The 16,296-nt window shown below is 49.6% G+C and overlaps 2 protein-coding genes across 4 annotated transcripts in view; one reads left to right on the top strand and one right to left on the bottom strand.

Moving 5' to 3' along the window:
- Nucleotides 1–2,878: 2,878 nt before the first annotated feature.
- NCDN (neurochondrin) lies at nucleotides 2,879–13,267 on the bottom strand. 2 transcript variants are annotated; one of them, XM_054012087.1, is made up of 7 exons: nucleotides 12,971–13,267; nucleotides 10,699–10,838; nucleotides 9,188–10,183; nucleotides 8,049–8,290; nucleotides 6,616–6,840; nucleotides 5,618–5,760; nucleotides 2,879–5,315 (listed from the first exon to the last, which is right to left on the bottom strand). In XM_054012087.1, exons 2-7 carry the CDS (start codon nucleotides 10,822–10,824, stop codon nucleotides 4,879–4,881), a joined length of 2,169 nt encoding a protein of 722 aa, XP_053868062.1. In that variant the 5' UTR covers nucleotides 10,825–10,838; nucleotides 12,971–13,267; the 3' UTR covers nucleotides 2,879–4,878. The 2 variants fall into 2 exon arrangements, with proteins under 2 accessions (XP_053868062.1, XP_053868063.1); XM_054012088.1 differs by having other exon boundaries at nucleotides 12,998–13,267.
- An 82-nt stretch (nucleotides 13,268–13,349) lies between these two features.
- The window catches only part of KIAA0319L (KIAA0319 like), a 54,547-nt gene continuing 51,600 nt past the window's right edge, over nucleotides 13,350–16,296 (top strand). The window contains exons 1-2 of one of the 2 annotated variants that reach the window (XM_054011552.1): nucleotides 13,350–13,620; nucleotides 16,124–16,269. In XM_054011552.1, the coding sequence (XP_053867527.1) occupies nucleotides 16,149–16,269 (121 nt within the window). In that variant the 5' untranslated portion in view covers nucleotides 13,350–13,620; nucleotides 16,124–16,148. Of the gene's footprint in view, nucleotides 13,621–16,123; nucleotides 16,270–16,296 lie in introns of those variants that run through there. The other variant, XM_054011553.1, reaches the window with a different exon arrangement.

The raw sequence follows: 16,296 nt of genomic DNA, 5'->3' as shown, positions 1-16,296 counted from the left end.
ACGCATACGTAAAGAAACATGTATCTTTTAAGCAAACTGGGGACTGCCAATGGCTTGAGCTACCACCCCCCTCTTTCGAGCAATGGACACTCATTCCCACATCCTGCCAGAGCAACAGTGTGCCTTCCCTGGGCTGCGGAGTACAGGAATCAGGAGTGTAGGGGACTCAGACACAGAGTTTAGGGGACTACTTCTAATCTAACGGGACTGATAGTTCCCCAAAGTCATTGCCCTTGGATGGAGCAGTTAAAGGGCTGGTCTGAATGGAGACGGTGGCTCTTAGTATTTTTCCAGGTGGCACAAGTGTCCATATCACAGACATCACCATTGCCACTAGCTACTGCCCTGGTTGGCATGAAAGGTTAAGGATCAAATGGGTCACAGGGACTGGATTCCCCTCCCCCTCTTAGAAGGGAATCCCACTAGCACCCAGCTAGGGCTCTGTCCAGGCACCATGGGTGGGAAGTTTCCAGTCTCTGGGGTCATCAGGCTGGCACTATTCAGGAGCGGGGAGGCGGAGAATTCTAGCGCTGAGCCGAGGGGTCCAGTCTGCTGTGGGTGCAGGCACATACCTCCTATTGACGATATCTTCTGCTAATGGGTGATCCAGGCCTAGTGACCAGAGGTGGAATAGCACATGGAATATAGAGCAGGAGCCACCTTATGAAATCATTTGGCAGGTTTTGATGATCTGAAATGCATTTTAAAATATTTCAATTCCTTTTGCCTGTCCCCTTGTTTGCCGAGGGCCAGGCTTTCTTGGCAGGACGGAGAGCTTCACCTAATCAACAGGAAGGGTGCTGACGGGCCCATGCTAACACAGTGATGCACCATCTTTAACCCTGGCAGATTCATCCGCTTGCTGGGCTTGGACGATCATTCCTAGTGCTGCTTGCCTTTGTTTTGACTTGCATTCGGTTCCAAGCTAGGGAGATCAGAAGATACGCCTCTGAACGGCAGGTGACTCCAGGCAGCAGACGCCATTGCTTTGATTATGAAAGCAAATGCCTTACATAAGACTGGGAGTTTGAAAAAAACAATCCAGCTAAGACCTTCGTCCAAGGAAGCTCCTCTCTTCTTGTCTTCTCTATCCCAGGAATCTGACAGTGCCCCCTCACCAGGAGTTTTCAGGGCACAGCCACCCTGAACAGTTTGTTCTCGCCTCTTTGAGAGTGGCAAACACTAGCCGAAGAACTTTTTTTGTTAAAAGCTCTTAGGGTGACCCCTGGTGGTCATGCCTCAGAGTAGCTGGCTGGCTCCTGAACAGAGAGCTCATCTTCACTAGTCAATTTTCTTTGGATAAAATTGCATTTAACTGGTCCATCTAGGCTATAGGTTTTTTATCCCTGGACTGATATGGTTATATCAGGTTAAGCAGCAGCATGGGCTAGTCTAACAGTAACAGCATAGAACTGAGCATCAGGAGAGCTGTGCTGTACTCCTAGCTCTTCCATAGCCTTACCTTGCTGCTGTGCGCCTTAGTTTCCACTTCTGTAAAATGGGTACAATACATTCCTCACCTCAGAGGGAAGCCTGAGGTTAAATTCACTAACATCTATAAAGTTCTTTGAAATCCGTATCCAGGGGGAGCAACAGAAGGTCCAAGAGCCCCTCCCTCCCTTAGCATGGAGAGAAAAGAACCCATCATCACAGATATATACAAACAAATAGCACACTCTCCTGCCTGTGAGTAGCATTGGGGTTTTATAGGGACAGCCTACGTGATGGCATAGGGTGCAATCAAGGGTTTATTGGCAGGAGTTTGGGACAACGTTAGTCACGAGCCGTGAAGCTGTGAATTAGGCAAGTCACCTGACAGGGTGTCTATAAACCCTTTGTCCTGCTTCACAGCAGCAGGGATTTGTTTTGTGTCACATTAGAGAGAAAAGTTATGAGGATTTTTGAGTTTTAAAAAAACTTTCGTCGTTCCTAGTTTTCATCTCCTTCTGCCCATAGGGTCAAATCACCTCCGTAACATGTACAGGCCCTGGAGCTACAGAAACACGAGGACACATGTTTAAACAGACTTCTCAACGTGGGAAGCTATTTTAGGTGGGCTGAATGTTTTTGAGTGTGAGGTCTGCTATTGAGCTTTGCAAGTTACAAATAACACCCCCTCCTCCAGGAAGCCCCTTTTTCCATAAGGCTAGAGCAGATGGTTTGATCATATCAGCCTTTAAAAGGCACTGGTCCAGCACTGAACTGGGGGGGGGGGGGGGAGGGAAGTTTCAATATTTGGTGGGGAAGGAAACTTTCCTGTGGTATTATCAGAAGTGTAGTTATCTGAAATAGGACCAGGATGTCAGAAGCAGCACTAGCAGAGACGGATCAGACAGCAGGTGAGCCGGCAAAACAAACAGAACTTATCTCATGGCTGCAGAAATATCGTACAAGCATTTGTCCCGTAAATATCATTATCACGGGGAGACATAATAACCACACATACACACCTTCCACCTCTTAATTCAGCCTTGAGTAAATTTGATCATCTAATTTTATCAAACAGCCAGGAACCAAATCATTTGAACTAACAGTCACACCACTCCCACTCTTCACCTTGATCACTTTTGAACAGCATTGTTGGATCGGTCAGTTACTACCAGGCGTTTTATTACTCAGGGGCCAATATACTGCATGAGACAGAACGAAGAAAAGATACGCAGGGAGCTTCATGTTAGTAAAAACCCCACCTGCGCACTGGGCTATTCATGCTGTTATTAGCAGTCTTGTCTGCGATGAAGTTGTGCTCTGCACCCTAGTGGATAAAAAGAGCAGCTGCTTATTTCCATGAAACCAGAGGAACAGGTGAAACTGACGGAGACCCACAGTACTGTACTAGCTGTTAAGGGAACCCCCACATAGAACATGAAACACGCAGTAATAAAGAGATTATTTATTAGTTCAGACAAGCAGCTCTGCCCCGCTGTGGATATACGGCTAGATTGTGTCGAGGGTTTCTGGGGATAAATGGATCTGAAGGCCAGAAGGGACCATTCCAACCATCTCATGCGGCCACCGATAGAACACAGGTCAGAGAATTTCACCCGGTGATTCCTGCATCCAGCCCACAACTTCTGGCTGAGGTAGAGTGAGTCTTTCAGAAAGTCCTCCAGCTCTGGCTTTAAAGACGCCACACGATGGAGAATCCACCATATGCCCTAGATAAGTTGTTCCAAGGACTAATTACCCTCAGGGTTAAAAATAGGCTCCTTTTACAGGCCCCAATGTGGTAAGAAGCTCTGGGTGGCATAGGCGTCCATCAGCGTAATGGCCCTGCAAGATTGGGTCCATACTTGGTTAGGCAGCCTGGTGAGGTCATCAGAGCCTTGGAAATGTTCAGGGGGTAAAGGGTAGGTGATTTTTGGGGCCCCCTAGCCTTACTCTTCTTTGGAGCTCTCCAGTCCTCTTTCTGATCTGCTGCTGTAATCACACGCATGTTGACTTTAGGAGGCCTGGCAAAGTGAAAGGACGAGAGAAGCTCACGCACTTTCATAGAATTAAATCTCATTAGCAAAGGGCTTTGCAAACTGAAGCAACAAACAAATTCTTCTGTTGCAATTGGACTTTTATTAAAACACTTTATTTAACATTTGAAATGCCAACGGCATGAGAGAAGGTCAAGCTCTTCCTTGGTTCTTTTGGAAAGGGCAAAGCCATCCCGCACATGGGAACACAGGGTTTATAGGCTGCATTCAAGAGCCCAGGGAGAGACAAATAAAAATCGTTTGGTCAAGATGAGAAAATATAAAATCAACATCCTGGAAAGTTGAAATCCCAGGATTCCATGTATCCATGGCCTGGGGGTGCTCTCCAGTGCAGTGCCTGGTTTAATGGGGAGATAAACGTCCATTCTTATAACAACGAAAGAGACCTGCCAACAATGACAGACCAAAATTAACTGCAGCTTTGACCCTTTTGAAACAAAAGCTGAGCTGCACTATGTACAATCACGCTGCTTGATCTGAGAGCGTGCAGTCATTTCACCACCAGCTCCCAGTGCAAGGCAGGCTCAGGTCACAAGGGAACTGACTTCTGGCAGTCTTGGATCTGGGCCCCAGTGGAATTTTGCTCACATTGCATCATGGCACCATCAGACAATTTGACACAAGGTTGTCCCTGTTGCTCAGCTGAGACCTCAGGACTAGAATAGCAGGTCAGGACTGAGAGGGGGGCTTCATTTTAGGGATGAGATGCATTGGTAGGGAAGCCCCAGCTTGGCAGATCAGGGGAGGGCTGCAGTTCAGGGTGGAGGTATGTTAAGAGAGCTGCGTGAGATCCCAGATTTGACCAGCAGCAGGTGCTGCTGGTCACAGGAGAGGTAAAGCCGTGCGGTGGCCCAGGACTGGAAAGCTGTAGGCCTGCACTGACGTGTGCTAGCAGAGCTCTGCAGAGCAAGCTTGCTCAGTTCCTGGCTCAGGCTTGAGAGAAGCTTTCATTGGCCTTATACACAAACCTCCTTGGAAACCACCCCCAGAACATGGAATCCAGGGAGAGTTGGTCAGCGGGCCACTTCCCCAGCAATGCCAGAACCTCCTTAGTCCTGAACAGAACGCATTTCTAAGGGCACCCTCACGTCGGCCCTCTCTCCCGTTGGGACCCAACTCCCCCTCCCCTGCCGCCCGCCCGAATCTGTGAATGCAGAGAGCCAAAACGCAGCCAAGCAGCAATTATTCTGAACAGCAAGTGCTAGGCAGAGCAAACCCTGCTCCTCCGGGCCCTGCTGAGCTCTGACTGCACCTCTCTAATTTTACGAGGTGTTTGGCTACTTAAACGCTTCTTGCCCACGTCCTGGCAGTAAAGAGTTGAAAGGTGTGTGAGGAGCTAGGAAAACACCTGGCTTTCTTCCCCGCACCCCGCGGCTGTGGGAGGAGGGGCCCTTCACCGCTCACAAAGGCACTGTTCTAATGCTGCCATGCCATAACGGTTGGCCAGCTCCTTGCCCTGCTGTAAGACCATCACCTCTCTGCATTGCTGGCTGGCTCTGGCCAGCTCCAGCAACACGCCCTGCAATGCCGTACGGAGATCCAAGTCCACTGAGACCGGGGCAGCTTGGCCCAATAACCGCAAGAGGTTGTCTAGCCAACATGACCGGAGGACCGTTTGGGGCAGCCAGGGAAAGAGCGGCACGCAGCTGGCAAAGGCCTGCATCCCCAGGAACCACAGCTCACGGAGGTCCGCCCAGGCCGCCTCATAGGCTGGTGACACAGCCAGGACCAAGCACTGGCTGGCGGGATCTGCCCGGGCAGCATGGGCCTGAGAAAGGAAGCAGATAGCGGCTTCGAAGAAGTTCTCGGCTAGTGGCGTCCCCTGGAGACCTGAAAAAATGGGAAATGAATTAATTCGCCAGGCTGGCTTGGCATGCTCCCAGGAGTCAGCTTGCTACAGGGCTTTCTACAGCAGGTGCAGAATAGGTGATAGGGGAGTTCCTTAATCCACGCCTTTCCAGCACCTCACAGGCGTACTGCATGTTCTTTGCTCCATGAGGTTTTGGTTTGTTCACTCAACACATCTTTCCAGGAACAGGGCTCCTGACCCCTGCTGTGCAATCTCCCCCGAGCCCAGTCCTGTCCCATTGACAACAAAAGTGCTCAGCTTCGTCACCAGGATCACTTCTTACCTGGAGAAGTGTCAAGGATCCTGGCCATCATCAAGCCCAGCGTGGTAACGTTGGCTGCTAGAACAAGGCGATCTCTCTGGGGCAGCAGAGCAGGGAGAGACTTCAGCAGCGCATCCATCAGGGAGGAAAAGCATCTGTCTCGCCTAGAGAGAAAACCAACCCAGAGAAACGTGCGCTGAGCAGAGCCGGAAGCACCCAGAGGTGCCAGGCTTAACCCCGAGGCAGGGAAGCAACACTGTCACAGTGGGAAAGTCCCAATCCTAAACCCTGGAGTCCTGGGCAAACTGGATGCATGTTTTACAGCAAAGTTGGTGCCAGAAAGTGGCTGTAATCAGGACTCCAGAGGGCGGTGACAACTCTAATTCTTTCTCTCAGTGATGTCCCAAACGATCACACTCCTGTTACAGGTCAAAAGGCAATTTCTTTCCGTCCTCGCACCACAAACTGCACCTGGGCCCTGAGGTGCCATCAGAGCTCTTTCTACCTCAGAATCACCCTGCTCATTGTCTATGATGTGTAAGGAAGAACAAACTCTGGCTTGTCCCAGTGGCTGGGTCTGGTCTGCAGGGCTAACACGAGCCCACGCCTGTTGGTGGCTGACCTGATTCACACATGCAGAATGTAGAAACCTGAGTAATGAGGCACCCTTCTAAAAAATCCCTTTTGGACGAGGTCTGCATTTTGAGGACCCAACTCCTTGCCCAGAAGGGCTGGACTCAGCTTTCTCTAATGCAGCTCAAAGCACTGGGCAGTGTAGCGCTAGAGCAGCCGAAGGGAAACCCTAGCTCTGTCACATGCCTCCAGCCTGACCTGAGAGTGAAATTCAGTGCCATGGCACATGGAGTTCTGGCCTCTCTTCTGAGCCTGCCAGTGGGGAGCCAATTAGTGACATGCTGGGAACTAGCCTGAAACCCACCAAACTCCTCTCTCCTGGCACCTTCCTTCATCTTACTAAAGATCTTAAAACAAGTGGATTCCTGCAGTTCCGGGTTTGTTACCTGACCAAGTCTGGAGTGGTCACCACAAGGTTAAGGAAAACTCCACAGGTGGTTTGCAAACTGATTTCTATGCTGTCTGGAGGAGCAGAGGTCTGGGGGTCAGAGGCCAACAACTCCCACTGGTGCAGGAAATATTGACACAGCAATGCTGGAGCCCCCTTTGAGATAAGGATTTCCCGAGGTCGGTCCTCTGCCGTCAAATGGCACAAGCCAGGTAGCAGAAATCTGGAGAGGGGACGGGGTGGGAAATACAGTAAAGGAGATGCAGTTAGCTGGTTACAGGCTGACATTTCAATCTGTTAAAAACAAAATGAGTGCATGGGAGAATGGAACATAGGAACGATCAGACTGGATCAACCCACAGGCTATCTAGTCCAGTGTCCTGTCTCCAATAGGCTGCTTCAGAATAACATGCAAGAAACCTCACAGCAGGCAGATGTGGGAAATCTGCTCCTAGGACGGTCTCACCCTAACACCTAATAGCTAAGCTCTGATGCAGGAGGTTCTGGAACCCTTCCAGAACTCTTTGCTGCATTAACCGTTACAACTCTGGCTAGTCTCGTTATCGGCATAATCAATCAATCCGTCCCGGAATCTTACAAAGGGAGTTCCAACTGCCTCTTGAACAGCAAACGAGGAATCCATGTATACCGCTGAACTACAGTCAAGCTGTGAAACACAAGGCTAGAAGCCTGGTGTGTGCACTGCAGTGCCGTCCAGGAGACCCAGGTTCAACTCCCTATCCTGGCCCCTCGCAGTCACAGACTGGCTGGAAGTACTGTCAAGTTTATGGCATTCTGCCGAAGGTCCCCATCCCTGTGTGCTAGTTGATCTCCAAGTGCTAGGATCACACCAGCAGGATTATTCAGCTCAGAAAGAAAAGGTGCTTTGAGACTACAGTGGCATGTTCTGTACAAACCCTACGACTGAAAGAGTGGGGTTAACAAGAGTGAAAAATACAAAATCTGATCGGCCCCCTTTGCTTTGAAAAAGGGGACACTGGAAATGAATGGCTGGGAAGTTTAGAACAAAAGGAATGCTAGTTCCCACTGAATGCAGTTAACCTGGGGAACACTATGTTGCAGGAGGGGATGAAATCAAATATTGTGGCAGGACTCCTAAAAACATATGAATGATGATCTTCTGCAGTTCTGCTAAGACAAGAAGTGTCAGCTCTCATGCTCCAAGACATTGGCTGTTGCCCTGGGGCTCAAGAAGGGATTTCTCTAGCCACCTCATGCAGAGTTGCACAAGTACATAGATGTATTATGGGCTTTTTCCTTCCTCTGAGACATCAGCTGTGGGCTGCTGCTGGAAGCAGGATACAGACTTGATGGCCCCACAGTCTGATGTGAGCTAGGTTTCTGTGCCAAGATGTAGGAGTACCTCAGGCAGCAGCATAACTGTGTCTATCCTGTGCTTGAGATACTCACCTTAGAGCGTCTCTGGGCCACACAGAGCCCTGAGGGCTGCCCAGTCCAGCCAGCTCCACCGCACGCTGGGATGGGCTCCTGGCTTTGTCCCCCTCTTGGAAAAGCGTCTTTGCGTACTGAATGAGGAAAGGCAGGAGGTCGCAGATTTCCTGCTTGAGGGAGGAGGTCTCTTCAGCCAGCCAGGCGCCGAGGATTCGAACAGAGGCAAATATGAAAGGATCCTTCAGCTTCTGCTCTCCCACCTGCCCAGGGAACAAAACAGGCATAAGATGATGCTGCAGAGGGGAGCTCTGGGAGCAGAGGCTTTTCCCCATTTCAGCCTCCCCTATGAAGTGAGGCAGGAAACCCTGGATGGCCCTTCCCCTCGGCGCTGAGCAGTTAGTAAAGGACAGGAAAACACTGCAGGAAAAGCTGGGCTCTGCAGCTCACTCCAGTGAGGTAAACTGATAAACGCATTTCAATTGAGACATACTTCCTTTCAGCGTTAAGTCTTGACACTCCCCCGAAAGCTAGCGAACTGGGCCACCTTGCCCTTCAGCTACACAGGGAATGAAAATTACACTGCTCCTAGGTCCAGGACTTGCTGTATTCAGTCCTGGACCAGAGTCAGCACTGCTAGACCAATGGACCAGGGACAGGTTTACAATCTCCTGGGATTTCTGATGCTAGAAAGCATTGATTCCTGATTCTGGCTGGTCTCTAGACAGCAGCTGACAAATATCTTTTTCCTTTGCAGGGAAAACGGTATCACCAATATGAGGATAATCACAGTGTTCATGATTCTGAATGTCTCGTGACCTGTCAGATCTGAAAACACTTTGAGAAGACCAGTACAGATGTTTTTGGAATCAGTGAGAACTGTTCCAAGCGTCTGGGTGATGGGAACAGGGAGCAGAAAGGAGCATCTGGGGAGGGGATTATGTCAGATAGGGAAGCTGGGGATACAGCTTTTAAACTACACAGAAGAAAACAAAAACACGTAGAGGCCAAAGCAAACTCTCCCTGACTTCCATGAAAACAGGCATGGGCCTGTGTGCATTTGGGATCTCCCAAAACCCAGCAACAGCGAGATCTCCCAGTGACTGACCCCACAAGGCAGGCATGCCAGGGAGGGGGGCTATTTCCAGTCATAGCTTTACCTGTCTCAGGTAGTGTATTACAGCCCCAAATGCCTCCTCCATGATTCTCACTAGTTGCAATTTCTGCGCCTCCCTCAGCCGCGGTTTCTCTTCTTTCATGCACTCCAGGATCCCCAGCTCAATAAGGGTGTAACAGCCTGTTACCACCTCCTGCTTCCCATCCACGTCTGCCGGGTCCAGCTCCTCCAGGGACAGACGGACCTCCACGCAGGCCAGGTTCACCAGCAGGGCCAGGAACTTGCTCCCGGCCCTCTCCGTTGGGATCCATTCTGAGCCACAGGCCTGGGTGAGGCAGGCAGCAAGCTTCAGTGCAGGGTCTCGCTGGGACTGGCTCAGTTTGCTGCTCAGGATGCTAGCCAGGCCTCTGTAAAGGTTGCAGAGGCACTCGGAACCCTGTCGGTCCCGGGCGAGCAGCAGCGCTGGAGATACAAAGTGAGGCAGAACATCACACAGCTGGAATTTGGTCATGTCTTCAGCCTGGTGGAATTCCTCACTGAGCCTGCTCAGCACAGCCATGAGGTCAGGGGTGGCTCTCTGCCAGCACTTAGTCTCTGCTGTGGCTAGAAGCCCCAGGAGCAGCTCAAGGGCACGGTCACAGCCGTAATTGCGATTCACGTAGGCCTTGCACAGAGCTGACACGGTTCCCTGGGATACCAACTCTTTGGGGCCCCTGGGAGTGCCCATGATAGCACCCAGACACTGGTAAACGTCATCGATCATGGAGCTCGCGGACAGATCGTCTGGATCAGATGGGGAAGCCAGGATGTTGTTGAAGGTCGGGATTTTGTTAAGGATCTGGGAATGGCTGGCTAACTCCGAATCAGTGCAGAAACATGCCAGCAGAGTGAGGCCAAGTCCTCGGAACATGTGCTCTGGACAGCCAGTTGGGGGCTCCCTGGAAGCAAGAAGCCGGTTTGGGAACGTGAATCCAACTGCATCAAAGATCCGGCGACGGGTTCTGGAGTCGACATCTCCCGCTCTGACCGCTTTGGTCACCTGCCAGACAAACCAGGGATCAGTGAGCAGCACAAGCGCACGGGCAGAGGCCTTGCTAGGAGCTCTTTGCACGGTGGAGCAGTTAAAAAAAGAGGCCAGAGGAACTCATTCATTTATACAGTGAAGTGGACCTCCAACCATCCAGCTGCCCCCAGATCTGCACAGCAGCCTGGGCACCTGGACAAAAGGTACAGCTGTGAACACTCACAGCATCTTCCAGCTGAGCGTCTCCGAGTGCTCTGCTAACACCCATTAACTCTCACAACAACCCCATGGGGACGTGTTTTACCCCCATTTTACAAACAGGAAGGTCAAGGCATAGAGATTTGGAGGAACTTGCCCAAAGTCTCATTGCATGTCAGTGGCAGAACTGGAAATAGAACCCAGGAATCCTGACTCCCGGTCCCCTGCACTAACAATTCTCCCTGCAGGGACATCTAACCGATGGTGGCTGTTCCTACGTTTGTTTCTGAAGTGGTTGCACTCTATTGTGCCAGCCGGAAATGGACTCTTACCAAGAGCAGGGCTGCAAACTGCTCACTGTCATGTTTTGCGTCTCTGAGCACACTCAGGCACCGCTCCAGCGTTGCATTCCTTGTGCTTTCACTGGCCTCGGGAGAAGCTCCTGAATGGGAAGTCATGATGCCAAGTCCACCTGTGAACACAGAAAGGCAGCGTTTATCAGACCAGAAAGCACTAGGATGGGATGGGGCTGCCAGTCCGAATGGAGAAATCTGGTATGATGGAGAGACGCTCTAAGTAAGAAGAAGAGTCAGAGGGGAACGTGACCGAGATGTTTAAGATCACTGAGAACTAATGAGAGCCCCTTCATCACCCTGCCCCATAATCAGAGAACAAGGATTAAATTAATCACAAAAAGATCTAAAAGAAAAGGAAAATGTTCCTGCCCATGTGCTCAGTCTGTAGAATTCCCCACTGCAGACGGTCAGCATCTCAAATGCAGTGGCTGGATTTGAAAAGGAGCTGGGTTATTTTATGGCCCATAATAAAATCTGTAGTCATGTAAGCTACCATAAGGGTAATCAAACATCAGGCTTCAGGGCATAAGCTGATGAATGTAGGAATCAGGAAGGAATCTGCAGCATGGTAAAACTGGCCAGGTGTTATGGTTGTTGCTTTGTGCATTTATTTGAAGTATCAAATATTGATCACTGCCAGATCAATGGACTGATTTGGACTACATGGTCTATTCTTATTTAAATAAAGAGAGAAGAAATTATTAAAAACCATTTCAAACTAAGGGATGCCAACTTTTGCTCATTTCGAACCAAATTTATTTCTAGCTTAAATTGTAGGGTAGCGCCTTTCTCAAATGCATATTCCACGCAGGCTGCTGGCAGCTTTCTTTTGTTTGGATGATTACATACCAGCAAGCTTCCTTAATTATAGTACGTATTCGAGTGGCTGGGCTCAAGAATCTGTCATCAGCATTTCCATTACAAACCACAGTTTCAGAGAAGTTTATTACTCGGCTATAAACATTTGTTCCAGGCTCAAACATGGTACAGTGCTTCCAAACCCACACATGAAAAAAGCTTTTAAACCAAATTTGGTTTAAATTGTTGAGGCTATTTTAAAGTTACAGAAGCACTAGACAAATAGAAAACAAGAGTGTGGATATTTTGTATGCGTGCTTCCACTGCTCAACAACAAACTTTGGTTTTTCACAAGGATATTTTGCAGCGTTGGATTCTTTTTGGCATTTCACATAAAAACAGCCACAATATTTGGGGGATGAAATCTGGGATTGTACCCTAGTCACTTTGCATAAAGCTTTTTAAATAGCCATTTGGTATTATGGTACCACAATATGTAAATCAGCATATACTAACACGAATGTGTATTTGCATATTACAGATGTGCCTCCTGAGTCATAAATCTGCCTATTAGACTAAATGAAGGAGACCTGAAACTACATATTACTGGAAGCCTGACTAAATTAAAGTGTGTGGATGGGTGAGAGAGTGCTAGTTTTAGCAGTTACATTTCCAAAGCTCCTCTCCCTCTGGAACAATGCACATCACTTTATAAACTATTATATAGACAAGGATCACTTCATCCACCACAGAAATGCAGCCACCTCTGGGATGGCAGGCAGCCAGCGTTTCACAGTGCACAGCAATGCTATAGAACTGTGTCATGGTAGTAGGTGAATCCAAACCAAGGGGGTGACATTGTCAGAGGCCATAAAACAATTGCCTGTGCTGAAATTAGACCAGCTCTAAGGATCTTAATATCCACAAGTAGCCAGGGCCTCGGCTTCGTGTCCCCCCAGAACGGTGGCACTCCCAGCAGCACAGAGTCCCTCGCCCCATCCAGCACAGATTCACAGGGGAAGGCTGTGCCATGACACGCCAACACCACGTCCTGCAACCCCTGGATCTCCTGCAAGTTTGGGCATCACGACCCAAGGCTTTATGCATCGCCATGTGGCGGCATTTCCCAGGGCCCTGTTAGTGGGCTTCTGGGAGTCAGTTGCCTTGTTAAAAGACTGGGGCACGACCCCCCAAAAAACTGTAGGGGTGGGTAGAAAGAGTGACCAAGCTTGACTGTCTGGTGAGATGGGCTCCTGTCCCTGGGGGTATCCTGCCTGTCCTCCCCCCATCCAGATGTGCCTGTCAACTCGCTTACATACCATGCCCCCCATTCATCCCCCAGGCCCTGGCCAGGGATCTGGTCTCAGAGGGGGCTGACTCAGAGGCTCCCTCCACTCCCCCAAAGTTCCCCTCATTCACAGCTATGAGAGCCTGAACACGCTGCCCTCACCTCAGCCGCCGGCCCCAGGGCCCTCACCTCACAACCGTCAGCCTCTCCCTCCAGCCAATCAGCGAGCCCCACGCTCCCGCTCTAGCCAATCGCGTGCTGGATTGTTAGGCGGCGGGTGATGCAGCCGCCGCCATGCCGAATATGGGCACAGTCCGGCGGTAGGACTCCCCCGCCGCTCTCCGCAGGCAAGATGGTCCCGCGAGGCCCTTTCCTAACCGGGCGGCTCCTACGGGGCAGAGGCGGCAAGGCCACGCTAGAGACACAGAAACCACCGCTCTCCGGCGTCGCCGCGGCTGTTTCCGCTTCCGGGTCGCTGTGGGGGGGGGGGGTGAGGTTGTCTTTCCGGGTCAGAGGTGAACGAGTGCCCGCCCCCCCGCCTGCTGCTGAGTGAAGCCGAGAGAAGGAGCCCAGTGCACGCCCAGCTCCTCGGGGATCTCCCCGGCCCCGGGCCCCCCATGGAAGCGGGGGAGGAGGCCGCGCGGCCCGCCGGCGAGAGGCGCTGGAGGCCTGAGCCCCCCCTGCCCTGCGGGGAGCGGCGCGGGTGAGGGCGCGGGGGCCGCGCCTGGGGCTCTCGGCGTCCCGCGCGGCAGCCCCGGGCCCGGGCCCCAGCGAGAGAGCCGCCCCCGGAGCTCCCCGGTCATGTGCCCGTGGTAGGTACCCGCTTGTTAGGGGAGCCGCGGTCCGCGTGCTCGGCGCTGCGCAGAGCCAGTGGCCGGGAGTTCCGCAGGCAGCGGCTGCTGGGCTCGCTCCGCCCCGGCACCGCGGCGCCCCCTCCCGCCCCCGGCTGGCCGGGTTGGGCTGGGGCCGTTTCAGTTGGAACTTGGCGGTGGGAGAAAGGCTGCGGGACTTGGGCTCGCCGCCTCCGAGCGGCTCGGGCGCTGATCGGACCGGTTCTGGGGCGCTAGCCCCGGGGATGCGTTGCCAGGCTGAACGCTGAATTATTATTTTTTTAGTCGGTGTTCTTCAAAATAAAACGGCTAAAGGGATGTGCCTGAGATTAACTCTTTCCAGGACAAACGAATAGTGTCAGTGTCAACTGATCAGCTCCCCAGAGCTTTCCTTTGACTCTCCATTTTTTTCAGGAAATTATTTTCTCCTGTACAAAGCCAAGCTGGCTTTCGCGTTCCTAAGAGTCAGGAAGGTATGCTATCTAGAGCTGCATGCAGGCGAGAGGGGAAAAGAGCAAACATTTGTTTTGTTTCCCTTTTCAGTGTGGGGTGGGAGAGAAAGCACTGCAAGTGAGATAATTTCAGGCTTATTCGGAGAAGTGTTGTATTTTATTCAATGTGTGTGTTACTTTATTTTGTACAACAACTTTAGGATGTACTGGTCTTAAATTGTGTACAATTGCATAGTAGAAGGAAAAAAGAAATCAAGAGACCTAGTAATGGGATAAAGCCTGTCAGATGAAAGTAGACACTGTAGGTATTTTCATTATTGAATTTAGTGTCTGTGTACCAGTGTGACTGCCCAGACAAAGCTCATATGGTAATGTTTTGTAAAGTCTTATGTTTTATTTTATTCTTCTCTTTCATCTGTTAAGAATAAGTTGCAGTTACAAACGCTCCCTGAAACATAACATTTTAAATACATATGCAAGGCAATGTATACAATTACAAGCAAAATATATACTTTAAAAGGTCATCTATTCTGTGTGTTTACTAGGTTGTCCGAGTTACTTTAAAAAAAAAAAATCCTGATTACTCAGACTGAATGTCTCATTTCACTGCTGTTACGATGCTGATCAAACACACTTTATTGCTGTGTACACGAACAGACTGCTACGTAGCTTGCAGACCGGATTATGACACATCTTCATCAATCTAAAGACGTTTTAAGTAAACATTGTCCCGTGATCCATGCAGAAAGCTGCAGCAGCAGAAATGGAATTTTTGGTTTTGGGTGTGCTTGTAACACGCAGGACAGAAGTGTTGCAAACTTTCTTAGCTTCCTAATGGTTAAATCCCCTCCCTCCAGCTCCTTTTTCTCATTGGTTACCTTGTGAAATTTTGTTGTTGTCATAAACTATGTTGGCATCAACAAAAATTATCTATTGTCCATATTCTTGTCTGCTGCTATTGGCCAAAATTCTCTCCCTAATTCTATAGAAATTTCCTTAAGAATATACTGATACTCAGCTCTATAATAATGATGATTATACTACTGAATCTCATCTGAGGAATTCAAGGTGGCTTACAGACATAAACTACATAAGCGTCACAATACCCACGTTCTGCCTTGTAAGGTAGATATTTGATATTATATTTTAGATCATTAACTTTTCATGTCATTCACATTTCTGAGCAATACATCTGATAGTTTCTTCCATTGATTTGGACTTTGATAACATATGTTATGAAAGGACTTGAGTGACAGATCTCTTCAGAGCTAGGTAATGTTACATCTGGACTCTTATTCTCAGTCTGAGAATGAGGCTAGTGAGGGATCGGAAGGAAAACAGGTCAAACTCCAGTTATAACTTGTTTTTTGTTTTGATGCTGCCCTCGTTCTTGGCACAGGTGAGACCTGGAAATTCAAAAAGATTGAACTTCTGGTTTGACCATTAGTGCTATCATCTGTGTCCTTAGAAGCAAAATTGGCTTTTAATTGGCTGTTTTATCAATGCTGCTGAACTTTGGTCTGTCTTTGTTTCTGGCTGGTACCAGCCAGCACAAATAGCCAAGTGATGACATTTTGTGCAGCCCGCCTGGCAGATGTGCTGGGCTTATTGGTGTTTGTCTTATCCAAGCAGCTCTGGCTGGGTTTCAGCTGCATGTTGCAGATTCGAAAGGGAAGTTTTCAGAGTGTGCGCACAGAATCAAATGGATTATAATGGTGCAATTGGGGATTTTGCTTTTCATGCTTCAAAGATGTAAGTGATGGTGTCTAAAGGGCTTGTGAAGGAAAACCAAATTTCTTGACTTACTGCAGTACAAACACAAGAAACGAAGAGCTTTTCTGCTACTGTTGGTTTCATTTCAGATCTCTCCTAATACTGGCAATTACTTCTCTGCAGTTGGTCTGAGTCATGATAGATAAGATTGAACACTCCTTTCCTCCCCCAACTTCTTTAGTGCTTTCACCTTGTCAGCTTCATGAAGAACCACCTATAAGTTGTTTGGTGCATGATTTCTCTTTCTTGTGTGTTTATAGAGTCCTGGTTCTGCCCACGAAGGCCATGGAGAAGAGGTTGGAAGCCAAGTTCAGCATTAGCTTCTGGATTTTATCAGGACGTTGCCTGGGAAGTTTTCACCTGTTCTACATGTGTGCCTGCCTCTGTGCCCTCTCTTCATCTACAGGTGAGTATTCAGTTCTCTCGCTGAGCT

This window comes from Malaclemys terrapin, chromosome 22 (genome assembly GCF_027887155.1).
Source record: "Malaclemys terrapin pileata isolate rMalTer1 chromosome 22, rMalTer1.hap1, whole genome shotgun sequence".
Taxonomy (NCBI): Eukaryota; Metazoa; Chordata; order Testudines; family Emydidae; genus Malaclemys; species Malaclemys terrapin.
The sequence above is the reverse complement of the archived record's forward strand: the minus strand, read 5'-3'. Positions and strand labels throughout refer to the sequence as shown.